This window comes from Macaca nemestrina, chromosome 12 (genome assembly GCF_043159975.1).
Source record: "Macaca nemestrina isolate mMacNem1 chromosome 12, mMacNem.hap1, whole genome shotgun sequence".
NCBI classification, from domain to species: Eukaryota; Metazoa; Chordata; class Mammalia; order Primates; family Cercopithecidae; genus Macaca; species Macaca nemestrina.
The window spans coordinates 56767620-56784535 of NC_092136.1; the positions used below are offsets into that span (position 1 = coordinate 56767620).

Here is a 16916-nt window from a genome sequence, read left to right on the forward strand (position 1 = left end):
TTTGAGATGAGGCAGAATGCTGGTAAACCACACGGGCAGTTACCTTGCTAGTGCCCCTCATGTAGATGTACGCCGGGCCCTGCGGGAACAGAAGCAGGTGTTCCCTGCCCACCATCGTACTACAAGGTTGAGCCTAATCGAAATTTACTGTATACCTCAAAAGAATTGTACAGCAGCTACCACACACATGAGCACACTCCCTCCTTCTCTCTCTGTCTTCTCTCTCCCTTGCTCTGTTCTTGTTGCTGTTGCTGTGTGATGCTGTCTGTCAGAGGCTTACGTCCTGAGGGAAGGACCAAGGGAGTGGCTGAGGGTGGTCACAGAAGACAGATCCCTGGGCATGTGACCCATATGAGGATGCCAAAATGCCGCAGTCACACTCACCTCTGAAGGGCAGGATTGGTGGGGGTAGAGAGGGGTGTTGAAATGTTTTGAAAATTATCTTCAAGAGTATGTGAAAAATTGAAAATCTTGATCATTCTATCTGCACATTTCTTAGGAGGATTCTCCTTTTCTCTTTACATTCTTGATCAGCTCTTGGGTAAAGACATGGCAGAGATAAGAGCATGAGTACCAGTTCCTGGGGTCAGCAGGCTCTGATCCTGCACCCAATAAAGAGCTCCAGTGTATTGGGAAGGCTCCCATCTCGTTAGGAGAGTTGAGACATCATATCTCTTGGGTGACAGAAGAAATTTTTCATGTCTATTAATTGGCCCAGGTTGACTTTAATGACATATACTTTTCAAATGTGGGGCTGATGGAGACCTAGGCAGACAGGTCTGTGGGCCACCCCTTAGCCCTTTGCCGCTCTCCCAGGTCTCAGGATTCTGACCACAGCCTAGTCACCTGTTACACACTGCTGTTTTTCAGAGGGCCTGAGCTGCATGAATAAGGATCACGGCTGTAGTCACATCTGCAAGGAGGCCCCAAGGGGCAGTGTCGCCTGTGAGTGCAGGCCTGGTTTTGAGCTGGCCAAGAACCAGAGAGACTGCATTTGTAAGTATAGGCGGGTGCACACCTGCCATGGGAACCATCGTATTCCACAGGCTGCCTTCTGTGGCCCAGTTCAGAAGCACCACCTCATGACACGGCTGCAGCAGCGGGGAAGACAGTTAGCACGGGATACCGACCTCTACCAAGTACTTGTTCACTGCAGAAGGGTGGTCTCCCTTCCCTAAGGGAAATGACATTTTAAAAGGAACTCATCAGGAGAAAATGAAATTCAGGAGTAAGGAGCGTGAATGTTGGGGGGCAGTTCTCCCTGTTCCCACAGAATAAAACCAAATTTCCTCATCTGGCAATCACAGCTCTTTGCCACTGGGCCCTGCTTCCCTTATAAACCTCATCTGCCTCCTTTCTGCAGACACTACTCCCCTTACCTTTGGAGAAGAGCCCAAATTCTTTGATGCCTCCAGGCCTTTCCCAAGCCCTTCTTCCTTCCTGGCATGGTGGACTCTCACTCAACCTTCAATATTCTGTTTAACTTCTAATAAGGATAAGCATAATAGCTACCTTTTGGTGGGGAATTTATTGTATGCAAAGGCTTGTCTCAAGATGTGCCATATCCCATTTAATTCTTACAAGCACCACCCTGTGAGTTCAGTATTATTACACTCATTTCAGTTGGCAAAGTTGTGCAGAAGGTGAAGCAACAAGGTCACACAGGGAGTTAGTGGCAAATGAGTGTTCAAACCCTGGTCTGTTAGCTCTAAAGCTGTGCTCTTAATCCCTTGCTACCATCCTCTGCTATCAGAAGCCTCCTGGGTGCTTCAGACAGGGCAGCCATTTTGTACTTTGGCTCCCACAGCACTTCCCTCAGCTGTATAGCTCTGGGTTGACTTGCGTGTTGATGTGTCTGTCTCCCCAGCTATGAGCCCCTCCAAGTCAGGGACCTTGTCTCATTTTTCCTCTCAGTCCTCCCCTGGTGCCTGCTACGGAATGTGCTCAGTACACTTGTGTTTAATGAATGGGTGAATGAGTGGTCTACACCATCGGGCTGCACCCCTGCACCACGATTGTGGTAACAAAACTCCACCTGGGAACAGGAAACCACTGGCAATTCATGGTGTTCCTAAACCACAATTTATGCTGAGGGAAGCACTGAGGGGTTCCCTTTAGGAACCTTCCCAAAGCCATGGACAGAAGACCCCTGCCATTTGGTGGGGATGGTGGTTTATGGTGAGTAAGAGATGAGGGGACAGTTTCACTGGTGAGGGACTTCTCTCCATTGTCTCCCTCACAAAGCAGAGTGCTGCCTCAAAACTGTCCAAGCCAAGGCTGGTGCCACCATCACACTCAAGCAACAGGTTCTGACAGGCTCTTAGGGCCCCTCAAAGTCAGGCTGTCCCTGAGGGCATCCAGTGAGCTAGCAGGGTGGAGACCATTTTCCCACCTCCAGATCTTCGAAAGGAGGACCCAGGCCCTCCAAGACTCACCTATGGGGCGAGACCCTCAACATTTCAGTCTTTCAGGGGACAGTTGCTGGGGGCGGGGGGCGCCTGTAAGCTTGTTTTTAAAGATTTTAAATGTCAGTAAGATATCACTGCTCAAATAATATTGTTATATTATTAACATTTTTTAATTTTAACATTAACATTATTAACATTTTAACATTATAACATTTTTAACATTAACATATATTATTTAACATTTGAGGAATTAACAAAGAAAAAATAAGATCTAGAATCTCACCACATAACCAGCTGTTTCAATTTTTTCATATTCCTATTTAGTTGTGGTTCATATGCATATACAATTTTTACATAGCTATAATCACAGGATACCACACATATGTAATTAGTTCTTTTGAATTAGAAAAATTACAAAGGATCTATGTAAAATGCAAACACTCCAAAGCATATAAAGAAAACATTCAGTTTTCCCCCTCCCGTTTCCCTTGCCAGAGGTAACCGCGGTTTACAGTTTGATGAATAGATAGTTTTGTAGTTGGCTTTTTTTTTTTTTTGGCCTATCATCAATGCATTCATATATAGTCTTGATAATTACCAGTTAATGTCACATTAATTGTGTGCAGAATCATCCTGTGATTATCCTTCCTTCTAACTAATCTAGATTGAATCTGATGAGAGAAATTCTGACATATATGTACAAATTAAATATTGTCTGTTTTATTCCAGCATAAAGTGCTATAGCATTTCCCAAAGCCCCACTACAGCTGTATTAATAGGTAAAGTTCTCTAAATAGAACAAAGCAGTAGTCTAGAATCTCTTGCTATGATTTCCCTTATTAATAAAAATCTCTCCCCCAATTCTCCCATCTCCCTCTTCCTGTATGACTTTGTTTAAACCCATGTTTCAGCATTTCTATGATTTGTGTTGTAACTATCTGCCTACACAGATACCACAGGGTCTGCCTCGGAGTTATGTCTTCTGTGCACCATGCCTGGCATGCACTAGGTGCTCAAATACTTGCAGAATGAAAATCAGTTTCTCTGGAGCAAACACAGCCCTGTGTTTGTGGAAATCTCAGTGCTTTATGTATTGATTCATTTTACTGTCAGTGACCTGTAACCATGGGAACGGTGGGTGCCAGCACTCCTGTGAAGATACAGCTGACGGCCCAGAGTGCAGCTGCCATCCACAGTACAAGATGCACACAGATGGGAGGAGCTGCCTTGGTGAGTGGTAACCCCAACACTGAGTGAGGGTCTGCCCCAGCCTGCCCGTCCCTACCCCTGCCCCTTAATGGTGTTTAGCACAGATGCAGGCTGTTTCCGGTGCATTTGCCCCCACTTCGCATGCTGCAGTGGGAGTGGTCTAGGTCTGTGAGGAAGGCCCCTCTCTCCGTGTGTGACCTTGGAAAGCCCTTCCTCCTCTCCTGGACTAGGCTGCTCCTAACGCTGGTATTCCAGAGACTGGCACAACACATCCCAAGAGGCCAGGGCAGCATGAAGTTAGAGCTGTTTGTGATGATGCAGCACTTCTGGCCAGCAGGAGCCAGGGCTGCATATTTCTGGTGGGATGCCTGCCTTGCCCTTCATGGTGTATCCTTCGCTACCTCCATTTTAGAGGTTTCCAGGCCCAAGGCTCTTTTTGTCCTCGACTCAGGAGACTGGAGTGAATCTGAAGCTTGCATTCCCTAGTGTCTCTTTGGTCAGTGCAATATACCTACAAAATCTTTTCCATGTTTAATGTTTGCTAAGGATCTGCGGCCCTTTGACATGCTGTGTCTCCCACAGAGCCTCATTACAACACATTTTTATTGCGTGAACAGAGTCACATATCTTACATTGCTCTTGTGTCTGGGATTTCAGCAAACACGGTTGTACAGGGAATGAGCAATCTAACTCATTCAGTCTGAGAACTGTGCTCTTTTGCTTCTCTTGTAGAGCGAGAGGACACTGTCCTGGAGGTGACAGAGAGCAATGCCACATCAGTGGTGGATGGGGATAAACGGGTGAAGCGGCGGCTGCTCATGGGTAGGCGCCTTCACTCCTCTTCCTTGGCCACTGCCATTGTCCCTTTCCCTCCCCAACTTATTGCATCAGACCTGAACTTGGGAGCCACATGCCCTCAGACCAGCTGGACTGGGGTGAGCAGCTCCTGTGAACCAGGATGTGTGTCTGTTCTTCACTAGTGTTGTTGCTTAATCACCAACCAAGCAAGACCCCTGGTCTCGCCATCAGAATAATCAGGTTAACATCTCAATGCAGCCCCCACCTAGCTGTAAGGCTTGGCAAACTGCCCTGAGGCTGTGTCTCTTGGTCTTTCTACCTCTTAGGGCCAGTGTGTCGCACATTTTCATACTGCTATAAAGAACTGCCTGAGACTGGGTAATTGATAAAGAAAAGAGGCTTAATTGACTCACAGTTCCACATGACTGGGGAGGCCTCAGGAAACTTACAATCCTGGTGGAAGGCAAAGGGGAAGCAAGGTACCTTCTTTGCAAGGTGGCAGGAAGGAGAATAAATGCAGGAGGAACTACCAAACACTTGTAATACCATGAGATCTCATGGTCTCACTCCATCATGAGCACAGTGTGGGGGAACCGCCCCCATGATCCAATCACCTCCACCTGGTCTCTCCATTGACACGAGGGGATTATGGGGATTATAATTCAGGATGAGATTTGAATAGGGACATAAAGCCTGACCATATCAGTTGGGATGCTCAATTAAAATAATAATATGGAAAGGTGCCCAGAGTCCAGTGCCTGGGACTGAGTGGGTGGTCAGTGAAGTCAGCTGTCTACCTCTGAAGCAGCCTTTAGCTCAGAATGGTGGCTAGCCTTCTTTTGTGTCCACTGACTCTTCTATTTCTGACTCAGCTGATGATAATGGTAGAAGAGATGAATGGAGAGGGGCAGCACGTGGCTGTGGGACAAGGGAAGTCCTGCCTGAAGGTCCAGCAGTTAAGCTGGAGATGAGCAGAAATAGAGGTGGCCGTGGGGGTGGGAGTCAGACAGATCCTTTGGCGTGTTACTCCTTCTGGAGAAAGTTTGGCTCAACCTAAACAAAACCCATCTTTTGACAGTTTCTGAATTTAACAGTCAGGCAACATATCATACAGCCTTTGGTTACCAAGCAGGTAACCTTTCTGAGCTCTTTAGAAATTATAATTTTTCATTGTCTTAAGTGAAAATAGTATATGTGAATAACATAGAAACTTAATTACTTCTGGGCTTGTAATGAAGCGCATCATTTCCTTGTCTCATAACTTCCCATTTCCTCATCCCATTTGCCAGAGGCAACAACATTCAATTCTTCGAGCTGTTTCTTTTTCTGACTCCTCCTCCCCCATATTTCTGAAAAATGAAGGGCATACAGTTATTATTTTCTTCTTTTTTTTCTTTTCTTTTTCTTTTTCTTTTTTTTTTTTTGAGACAGGGTCTCACTCTGTTGCCCCCAGGCTGGGGTGCTGTGGTGTGATCACATCTCACTGCAACCTCCGCCTCCCAGGATCAAGTGATTCCCTCACCTCAGCTTCCTGAGTAACTGGACTACAGGCATGCGCCACTGCACCTGGCTAATATTTGTATTTTTTGTAGAGACAGGGTTTCACCATGTTGCCCAGGCTGGTCTCAAACTCCTGGGCTGTAGCCATCTGCCTACCTTGGCCTCCCAAAGTGTTTTGATTACAGGTGTGAGCCTTCATGCCTGGCCCTACAGTTATTTCTTGATGTGTCTGTTATAGATGTCTCTCATCTGGGCGTTTACTATTAGCCTACAATTCCCTTTGCCGCTCTCCTGTTAGGTGAATCCTATGTCTTGCCTCTCGTTAGTTTATCTGGCGAATGAGATAGAGGTATTTAAAAATTTGCATGCCTGAAAATACCTTTATATTCTACCTGCACCCTTTATTGAGAATTTGGCTCAGTGTAGAATTCAGAGTTGTAAAGAATTTTCCATCACTGTTTTGAAGTTAGTGCTCCATTGTTTTCAAGAATTCAGGGTTGTTTTGAGAAGTCTAAAGTCATTTTTATTCTTGATCCTTTGGGAGAAACTTGTGAAAGCATCTCTCTGAAAGCTTCTAGGATCTTCTCCTCCCCAGTGATCTGAAGTTTTACAATAATGTTCTTTATTGTGGGATTTTACCCACCTGTTGTTAGTACTTTTCTTTTTTCTTTTTTTGTTTTTTGAGACAGAGTCTTGGTCTGTTGCCTAGGCTGGAGTCCAGTGGTGTGATTTTGGCTCACTGCAAGCTCCACCTCCTGGGTTCACGCCATTCTCCTGCCTCAGCCTCCCGAGTAGCTGGGACTATAGGCGCCCGCCACCACGCCCGGCTAATTTTTTTGTATTTTTAGTAGGGATGGGGTTTCACCATGTGAGCCAGGATGGTCTCCATCTCCTGACCTCGTGATCCGCCCACCTCGGCCTCCCAAAGTGCTGGGATTACAGGCATGAGTCACCATGCCCGGCCTAGTACTTTTCAATATGAACATTCAAATCCCTTAGTTCTAAGAAATTATCTTACATCTTTTTCTTTGATAAATTTCTTTTTATTTCTTTTTTTTGAGACAGAGTCTTGTTCTGTTGCCCAGGCTGGAGTCCAGTGGTGCGCTCTTGGCTCACTGCAACTTCCACCTCCCAGGTTCAAGTGACTTTCCTGCCTCAGCCTTCTGAGTAGCTGAGACTACAGGCACATGCCACCATGCCTGGTTAATTTTTTTTTTTTTTTTTGGTATTTTTAGTACAGAAGGGATTTTGCCATGTTGGCCAGGCTGGTCTCGAACTCCTGGCCTCAAGTTATCCACCTGCCACGGACTCCCAAAGTGCTGAGATTACAGGCATGAGCCACCGCGCCCGTCTTTGATAAATTTCTTCCCTCCATTTTCTCTGTTCTTTCCCTCTGGAACTCCTATTAGCTGACTGTTGTAACTCCTGGATTGACCCTCTAATTTTTTTTTTTCTTTTCTCTCTCTTGTATTTTTGTTCTTTTTCTTTTCTCTCCTTTGTGTTTTTGTTCTACTTTCTAGAAGACTTTTCATTTTTTTCTTCTAATCTTTCCAGAGGATAAAGTTTTCATTTTCATATTTTAATTGTTCAAGAATTTTACTTTGGCCTTTTGTTTTAGGAACCTGCTCTTATTTCATGGATGCTTTTCTTATCTCCCTGAGGAAATTAATTATAAGATTTTAACTCCTCTTCTGTTCTCTAGATTATCTTTGTTTCCTCCAGGATTCTTTTTCCCTGTTGGTTTGGTCTGGTGTATTTATTCCATATTAGAGGCTTTCCAGAAATGTCTAGTGATTCTTGACTGATTTTTCATGTTTAATAGTAAAATACTAAAAAGCTAGTTGGATTTTCTATTGACTTGTGGGCTCCATGTTTGGGTGATGAGGCAGTGACTTAGCCATTTCATCTGGAGATCCTCGAATGCTAATATCGTTAGGTCTTTTTGCTTGGGTAGGTCAATTTCGCTGGCGAGGAGTCCTTCAATCACCTGTCTGTAGGCTTAGCTGCTGTCATCCTGGGTTGCAGTGTTGTTTCAACGTAGCTTTTTGGAACTTTCAGTGGCTGTTATTTTAACATAGCTTTTGGAATTTTCAATGACTTTAAATCTGCCAGTAGGGAGCTGAAGGAGCTGGGGGAAGAGGGATGAGGGTTTGAGATCTCTTTTTCAGGGTATAGACTTTCACCTGACTGTGCCTCCCTCTCCTCCTCTGTTGTTCCTGGTACCCTTGAGCCTGGTGCCTCTCTGGTCCAGACTTCTCTGCTATAGCCAGAATAGGAGAAGGGTAGTCACATGGCTATGTGGAATTAAGGAGGAGCTCTGGGGTTTATCTTTTTCATATGTAGACTCTCCATAATCTTCCTGTTTTTAACTCTGTCCGCATTTCTGCCTCTAGAATAACTTGATAATCCCAATTCCTGGGTTCTTCTGGGATTCCGGGGCTCACATGAGTTTACCAGCTGTTGGCACCCCCTCTGTAGACCGCTAGGATCTAGCTTTCTTCTACGCCAGATATTGTTCTCCTGCTAACATGCCACTTCCAGAATGTTTGACATCTCTCGTCTATTGTCTTTTCTTCCATTTTCTTTGTCTTTAAGGATTTATACTTTAAAAAATCAATTTATTCTCATATTCATGAGATTTTGAAAGGAACAGAGATAAACATACATGTACTATCTGCATATTTAATTAGGATTAAGCTTGTCCCCTTCAGGGTTCCTTTTTTTTTTTTTTTTTTTTTTTTTTTTTTTTTTCTTTTCTTGAAACAGGGTCTCTCTGTGTTACTGAGCCTGGAGTGCAATGGCACAAACATGGTTCACTGCAACCTTGACCTCCTGGACTCAAGTGATCTTCCTGCTTCAGCCTCCCGAGTAGCTGGGACCACAGGTGTGCATCACCAGGCCTCGCTAATTTTTAAAAATTTTTGTAGAGATGGGGGGGTCTCACCATGTTGCCCAGGCTGGTCTTGAACCCTGGGCTCAGGCGATCCTCCTGCCTCGGCTTCCCAAAGTGTTGGGATTACAGGGGTAAGCCACCCCCCCACCCCCCCACCCCCAGTTTTTAAAATGAAGTAGCTATGGAAGAAAAATCACGTTTCTGGAGGCCTAGATGCTAACAGTTCAATGAATGTTGAATAGCACTTGTCTATTACTTGGACTAACTGTATGAGATACAGAACTAGAAGACTGTTTGCTTATTATTCCTCATCTCCACAGTTGCGATTTAACAAACTGTGGCTTATTTTTCATGTGGTTATGACAGGGTTTTCTCCTTTCAGGGAAAGTGAAACTTCAAATTTGAGTAAATTGGTGGTTGCCAGGATGAAGCCAGTAGTCTACAACAAGGCAGTGGTTGGGGTGACGATGCTTACCCACTCTTGCTTTGCCCACTACTCATATTGAAAGGATAAGGTTCAAGATTAAGGAAGGACCATCCCCTTTGCCCTGTTCTGCACTCACCTCTAGCCTGCCAGACGTGGTCCTACTTAGGTTGCTGGCTGCAGATGAGCAAGAACTTTCAGCGGCTTTAAATCTGCCAGTAGGGGGAGTGACTGTGCAGATTGGGAGACATCTGTATCCCTCTGGTCACCCTGACAATCTTCCTCAGGAACTAGAACTCATTTAGGTGGGTGGGAGGAGCTGCACCTGCTCTCCCTCTAGCCCATCTACAGGTAGCAGAGACTTGGGGTGTAACCATGAGTACCCCACAATGCTTCTTGGCTTCTGTGACCTTCGTCAGCTGTATTAGCAATTCTTAAGGAAGCTAATTGTCTTTTCTTACCTCCTTGCCAGAAACGTGTGCTGTCAACAATGGAGGCTGTGACCGCACCTGTAAGGATACTTCGACAGGTGTCCACTGCAGTTGTCCTGTTGGATTCACTCTCCAGTTGGATGGGAAGACGTGTAAAGGTAGGCTTCACCTCCCCAGGGAGGCTGGGTGCCCTGTTACGGAGGGAAGACCCATGCTGCTAACGTATGGGGATAAAGGCAACATACCCTCCATACCCCACGTGACTCCAGATTTGCTTATGATTCATATCAATGGAAGCTTTTTCCCCCTGGGCTAGTGGAAGGTTATAATTGAGTAAACTTAATTAGAACCAACACTTAATTACACTAATTGTTGAGGAGGTCAGCCTCTACAAGCATCAAATAATTCATTTCAGACAGTGGCCTTATTAGAAAAAAGGCAGTTAAAGGAAGCATTCATTTGCAGGAGATAATATCAACATATCATACATAATAGCCTAAAGATTATTATGTAAATAACAGTCAAGATGATTATCCAGAGGACTTAATGGATAACTGTACCATTAACTTTTACTGATGAAGAGCGACCCCAATGACTTGCTCGTATTTTGTGGGCAAGAGTACAAAGGATTAGTCCTTTAGCATGACAAAAAGTATATAACTAATTACCAGACGAAACTGGGAAAATATAAGATTGAGTATCAGGAATCATTTTAAAACATTGAGGCTATTTGATCATTGTGTAATTTGCCAAAACAAATGCTCTAGTCCTTTATAGCTTTAATCATTAAAGTTGAATACATAGTGTACTAAAGGGACCCATCTTACCTTGAGAGAGCAATACAAAGATGAGAATATAACAGGACATCATCATTCTTTCTCAGAGTTTGTTTCCTTAATGCCAGTCAAGGGCACCATAAGTCAGCGTTCTCAAGACGATGAAACACTTGTCTTTCAGAACTGGTTAAGCCAGACAAGAAAACATGTGTAAGGTTAAAAACATCAGCAAACATTCTTAAATGCTTTTGTGAGTATTTTTCTTAATTTCAGAGACTAATGAACACACACAATGGCCCTTCAGGGAGCTGTGAGAAGTGAGGCAAGTGTTGCTCTCTGATATGCCCAATGCTTGCCTGTTGCAGATATTGATGAGTGCCAGACCCGCAATGGAGGTTGTGATCATTTCTGCAAAAACACCGTGGGCAGTTTTGACTGCAGCTGCAAGAAAGGATTTAAATTATTAACAAATGAGAAGTCTTGCCAAGGTATGTGCTGAAAACATAGCCGTGCTGCACAATGGCCCACAGGTTGGAGTAGAGAGCACGTAATGCCCTCCTGGCAAAGACTGGCTTATCAGGCTTCTTGACAGGGCCACTAGTCCAATCTCCATCCTAGGCTTCACTCAGTTCATCTATTAGGTAGAATAGAAACACTGATGTAGCTCACAGGTGTATTGGAAATTAAGTTGTTAATGGTTAGAGAACACCTTAAAGAATCCATCTGATGTGATGACAGCAGAGCTCACTGCTGGAAATGGAATGGAAAACAGAATGCAAACAGGGTTCCAGTGGGGTGTTGAGATTATGAATAATTTTCCCTTTCTAAAATTTCCTTTAATGTTATTGAATTGATCACAAAAGTTGGTGGCGAAAGTCTGTAGATTTAGTTAACATACCTCCCTACCAAAAACTTGGAGTTAACCTATGATCAAGATTATGTACCAGTTGGTCTCTTTCTTACAGCACTTGCTTTATTTTTTAAAAATTACTTATTTATTTTGATACAGAGTCTCACTCTGTTGCCCAGGCTGGAGTGCAGTGGCACCATCTTGGTTCACTGCAACCTCCACCTCCCTTCTTGGGTTCAAGCAATTCTCCTGCCTCAGCCTCCTGAGTAGCTGGGATTATAGGCACCTGCCACCAGCTAATTTCTGATTTTTTTTTTTTTTTTTTTTGAGACAGAGTCTCACTGTGTCACCCAGGCTGGAGTACAGTGGGGCTATCTTGCCTCATTGCAACCTCCACCTCCCAGGTTCAAGAGATTTGCCTGCCTCAATCTCCCGAGTATCCGGGACTACAGGTGCACACCATCACGCCTGGCTAATTTTTGTATATTTAGTAGAGATGGAGTTTCACCATGTTGGTCAGGCTGGTCTCGAACTCCTGACCTTGTGATCTGCTTGCCTTGGCCTCCCAAAGTGCTGGGATTACAGGTGTGAGCCACTGCGCCTGGCCAATTTCTGAATTTTTAGTAGAGTCAGGGTATCCCTGTGTTGGCCAGGCTGGTCTCAAGTTCCTGACCTCAGGTGATCTGCCCTCCTCGGCCTCCCAAAGTGCTGGGATTACAGGCGTGAGCCACCGCACCTGGCCTAGCACTTGTTTTAAATGACCAGCCTTTGATCTTTGAAGAGAGGGAAGGCAGAGAGGGAGAGGGAGGGCTTGTGGGGAGGAGATGCTTGTTGATCCTTAGAGAGGATTTCAGACCCCTTCTCAAAGACATCCTTCCCCTATAAGGGCTGCAGCAAGGAGACTTCTCTAGGTAGCAGTTGTTGTTAGCATTAGTAGCTGTTTTGGGTGGGGGAAAACTGTTTTCTATTTTTAGATGAGCACCTTTCCTTTGATATGCAGGAAGAAGTTCTCAGGAAAGATGTGCTGTAATGTATTCTTGCTCCATTTATGGGAATAAGGACTAATTTATTTTGTTAGAAATCTCAGAATTAGGCTGGGTGAGGTGGCTCACACTGTAATCTCAGCACTTTGAGAGGCCGAGGCAGGTCAATCACTTGAGGCCAGGAGTTTGAGACCAGTCTGGCCAACATGGCAAAACCCCGTCTCTACTAAAAATACAAAAATTAGGTGGGGACGTGGTGGAGGGCGTGGTGGCGGGCGCCTGTAATCCCAGCTACTCAGGAGGCCGAGGCACGAGAGAATCGCTTGAATGCAGGAAGCACAGGTTGCAGTGAGTTGAGATCACGCCAGTGCACTCCAGCCTGGGCAACAGAGAGAGACTCCATCTCAAAAAAAAAAAAAAAAAAAAAAAAAAAAAAATCTCAGAATTAAATAAAAATCAGAATATCAGATTTAATCTTAGATAACAAAGACTAGCATTACCTTTTTAAAAAAATATTATGGTGTGATGTTTGTTTTGTTTTTCTCTTGGTTTGTTCTTAATACATAATTTGTCAGGCAGTTCAAGTATATTCCCCTTCAAATTCAGTAAGTTAATTCTAGATAATTATTGTGTGGTTTTCTTCAGTTTGACTTGGAAAGCAAATTTGCTGTTCCACGTAATGTTTCCTAGGGTATAGACCAGGTGATACTGTTGAAGCTGTGTAAACACATTAAAAAGGAATTAGAAAAGTGATCTCATTGTTTTTGGTAAAGCAGAAGCCCATACTGAGCAGCCAAAGTCAGCTACTGAACGAGTCCACTTTCTCGACAACTGGCTGACATTAATAACAGATTTCATAAAATGGCATCAATTCCTAGGGGAGAAACTGGGTTTTTCTTATTTTTCACTGATCGGGCTTGGTAGAACAAATATTTGCACAGAACAAATTTACTGAAGAAATGCCAGGATTTCTGGGAAAAGCTAGGGATGAAGAGGTTTTGCAAGAATTTGCCCTTTTTTATTTTGCTTTTTCATTCTTCCTGTTCCTTCCAAATGTTTGTTTTTTATTAACATAGTTTCTCATGGCACACTCGGTGTTGAAAAAAGTGGTCTAGCAGTGGTCTAATTGGCTTCGACTAAGTGCTGCACTGGTCCTGGCTTATCCATTTGGAGACATAAGTCGTAACTCTGTTAAAATCCTCCAAAGAGTTCAGGGAGTGAAGCACTCAAATTCCAGCCTACAGGAAAGAGGTTGAGGGCCAGACCCAGGGAAAAGAGATGATGAGATGGACAAATGCAGCCTCCTGAGGCTGCTGTGCATGACCCCCGCTGCAGCCAAGGAGGCTTCCACACTGAACCAGGAGGATAGCAGACGCATGGGACTAGAACATACGGGAGGAGCAAAACCCAGGCATCGGCCAAGAGGATCCAATATACAGCTGAGCTACCACATTTCAGGGTCTGCAAAGAGAAAATTAGTGAGGATATTAGTATTAATGCATTCTTTCAGTGCAGAGGGCATTAAAACCCAGGATTAACTGGCCTCTTGGGGGCCAGAAGACTAATTCCGAGAAGGTAAGAAAGGGATGGGAACTAGATTTACCTCCAAACCAAGTGTTTTCTCCTTTCAGTTTGCCATGGTTAATAAATTACTATTGCTGTTTTACCAATAGTTATATGACAATAGAAATGCATAGCTAGCACCTGTAGCTTACAAAACCCTTTTTAGGTATGTTATCTCATTTGGCTTCATTTAAACATTTTAAATTAGCCTTACAAGTACACATGGGTGAAAGAGACCAACTGAGCTTTGAGGCAAGTGCAGTTTGCAACAGAATGTGGAAATGAGGGCTGCGGCAGTGAGTATACTTCTTGTGGGCTGCTCCACACTTTCTTTAACACAAGTGAGTGAGGAGAATGGATAGCTAATGTTTTTTTACCCCGTGTGTACTGTTTTTGGTGTTGGTCAGCAATTGGTGTTTATCATAAACCTATTCTTCACTCATCCCTCAGCATGGGTTTCAGCTCCCCTCTCCCTTTGACCGTTACAGATATGGATGAGTGCTCTTTGGATAGGACCTGTGACCACAGCTGCATCAACCACCCTGGCACATTTGCTTGTGCTTGCAACCAAGGGTACACCCTGTATGGCTTCACCCACTGTGGAGGTGAGCAGACTGCTCCTGTTGAGTTGGGAGGGGAATGAGGCTGGGCCTGGAGGGGAGCAGGGCCTACCCCTGAGGTTTGCTTTCCTACATCGGGGTATGAAAGGTACATTCCAGTCCCTGAGCAATAGTGGTGAGTCCATCAACTTGAGAGAAGGATCCGCTAAAGGAAATCTCCCCACATGTATCCCTTTAACACCCTGAGTGTGAAATGGAGCAGAGAGAAGTAGTGAGCTCTTCCAGCTGTGAATTCTCTATTGACTTGTTGGACTTGCAGTTGTATTCAGAGAGTGGAAGGGTATCTCAGGAGCTGATACTCTATCTGTTGGAACATCTCAGCAGATAGTAAAGTCACAGTCCTCAGACTGTGGGCACCCACCAATTCCACGGCCCTGCCGTGCATAGGAACTGGCTGCAAAGCCTTGGTTTGAGTCCTACAACTAGGTCTTTAAGCTGGAAGCAGAACTATGAAGTTTCTCTCTCCACTCTGTGCCCATTTTGCAACATGTTCTCATGTCTGATAACCTCATGGTCAAGCAGGCTATGCCATAAACTGGATTTGGTACCACCTGACTCCCATTCCACTCCCCCAGTCATCAGATTCACCCAGCAATCTTTGAGAATACAGGTTCAGATTCCAATTCAGAATGACTAGGGCTTCCAAGGTCATCTTCCTGAGGATCTATAGGATTTGGGAACCACTGGCTTAAATACTTCCTGCCCAGTCCTTGTGTCTTGTGCTTTAGAAGAATGGATACACTGGGCGTGGTGGCTCACAACTGTAAACCCAGCACTTTGGGAGGGAAGGCGGGCGGATCACCTGAGGTCGAGAGTTCGAGACCAGCCTAACCAACATGGAGAAACCCTGTCTCTACTAAAAATACAAGATTAGCCGGGCCTGGTGGCGCATGCCTGTAATCCCAGCTGCTTGGGAGCTGAGGCAGGAAAATCACCTGAACCCGGGAGATGGAGGTTGCAGTGAGCTGAGATTGTGCCCTTGCACTCCAGCCTGGGCAATAAGAGCGAAACTCCGTCTGAAAAAAAAATTATATCTATATCTATATCTATATCTATATATACATACACTAGTGATTTGCTAGTGACAATTATCTCCCTTCTCCCTTTCAACACATCCTTGGCATGGCCAAAAACATACTCTTCCCAGTCCATCAGGAAACCTCGAGGAAATGTACCCTGAGTATGGATGTACGTCTGGGTTTAGGTGGAGCCACCTTTTGACCTGGACTCAGTCTCAGGTTGATGAGAATTAGTGCAGTCATTTCTCTTTCTCTGTGCCTCAACTGTGTAAATGGTTAAACAGGGAGTCCCAGTTCTATCTGCCTCCCTTGCTAGGCAGCTCAGGAGGATGGTAGAGTTTTAAAGTAGAAGTCTGTGCAGTATCTGAATTTGGACACTAGGTGTTGCTAAGGGAGGAATGGATTGGAAAAGAATGCAGCTTGAGGCTGGGTGTGGTGGCTCACACCTGTAATCCCAGCACTTTGGGAGGCCAAGGCAGGTGGATCACCTGAGACCAAGAGTTCAAGACCAGCCTGGCCAAGATGGTGAAACCCTATCTCTACTAAAAATGCAAAAATTAGCCAAGCGTGGGGGCACATGCCCGTAATCCCAACTACTTGGGAGGCTGAGGCAGGAGAATTGCTTGAACCTGGGAGGCGGAGGTTGCAGTGAGCTGAGATTATACCACTGCACTCCAGCCTGAGTGACAAGAGCAAAACTCCACCTCAAAAAAAAAAAAAAAAAAAAAAAATAGAGCTTGAGAAGGCCTTATTGAGCCTCATGCCAGGAAATTCGCTGAGTGGGGAGTGGGGTGTGTAGTCAGCTGGTGCCAAGTGCTCATGCTAAAGGCATTCAGCATCTTCCTTTGGTTAGTGAGTTTCAACCTTGTGACTCTCCTGCTGCTCCTTCCTCAAGGGAGGGACCATATCAGCCCGTTCAGTGACAGGTTGCTGTGACAAGAGAGTATTTTGTTCCGCAGACACCAATGAGTGCAGCGTCAACAACGGAGGCTGTCAGCAGGTCTGTGTGAACACAGTGGGCAGCTACGAATGCCAGTGCCACCCTGGGTACAAGCTCCACTGGAATAAAAAAGACTGTGTGGGTAAGGGGAACCGAGGCACAGACTCAGACAACGGGCTGGCCACTGACCCAGAGGCAGTGCAGCTCTGCGCGCTCCCACGTCCCACCCAAACCTCCCTCCACTGACTTTCCCACCAGCTGCAGCAGCCGTTCTTTAAATAGTTCAAAAACAGGAGATACTTTGCAGGATCTTTAGTGTTTCCTTCTGTGCTTCTGTGTAAGTTGGAACTCACTTCTGTTTTCCTGGTTGCTTTTCTGCATGAAGAGATGGCATATCAGGGGCTCCTTTCCCTCGGTGGGAATCAGGCCCCAGCATCTATGTTCTATGCCGGGCATCAGCTCTCCCTTCTTTTCTTGGGGACTTTGGTGCATGGGACTCAAC

The 16916-nt window shown here is 45.1% G+C and overlaps 1 protein-coding gene across 6 annotated transcripts in view; it reads left to right on the forward strand.

Moving 5' to 3' along the window:
• The window catches only part of LOC105488748 (signal peptide, CUB domain and EGF like domain containing 2), a 72247-nt gene that overhangs the window by 20358 nt on the left and 34973 nt on the right, over positions 1 to 16916 (forward strand). For 4 of the 6 annotated variants that reach the window (XM_011753138.3, XM_024795018.2, XM_024795020.2 and 1 more), the window contains 7 exons: positions 871 to 996; positions 3522 to 3638; positions 4350 to 4439; positions 9705 to 9821; positions 10805 to 10927; positions 14324 to 14440; positions 16434 to 16556. In XM_011753138.3, the coding sequence (XP_011751440.1) occupies positions 871 to 996; positions 3522 to 3638; positions 4350 to 4439; positions 9705 to 9821; positions 10805 to 10927; positions 14324 to 14440; positions 16434 to 16556 (813 nt within the window). The remainder of the gene's footprint in view (positions 1 to 870; positions 997 to 3521; positions 3639 to 4349; positions 4440 to 9704; positions 9822 to 10804; positions 10928 to 14323; positions 14441 to 16433; positions 16557 to 16916) is intronic. The other 2 variants (XM_024795019.2, XM_011753139.3) reach the window with 1 other exon arrangement.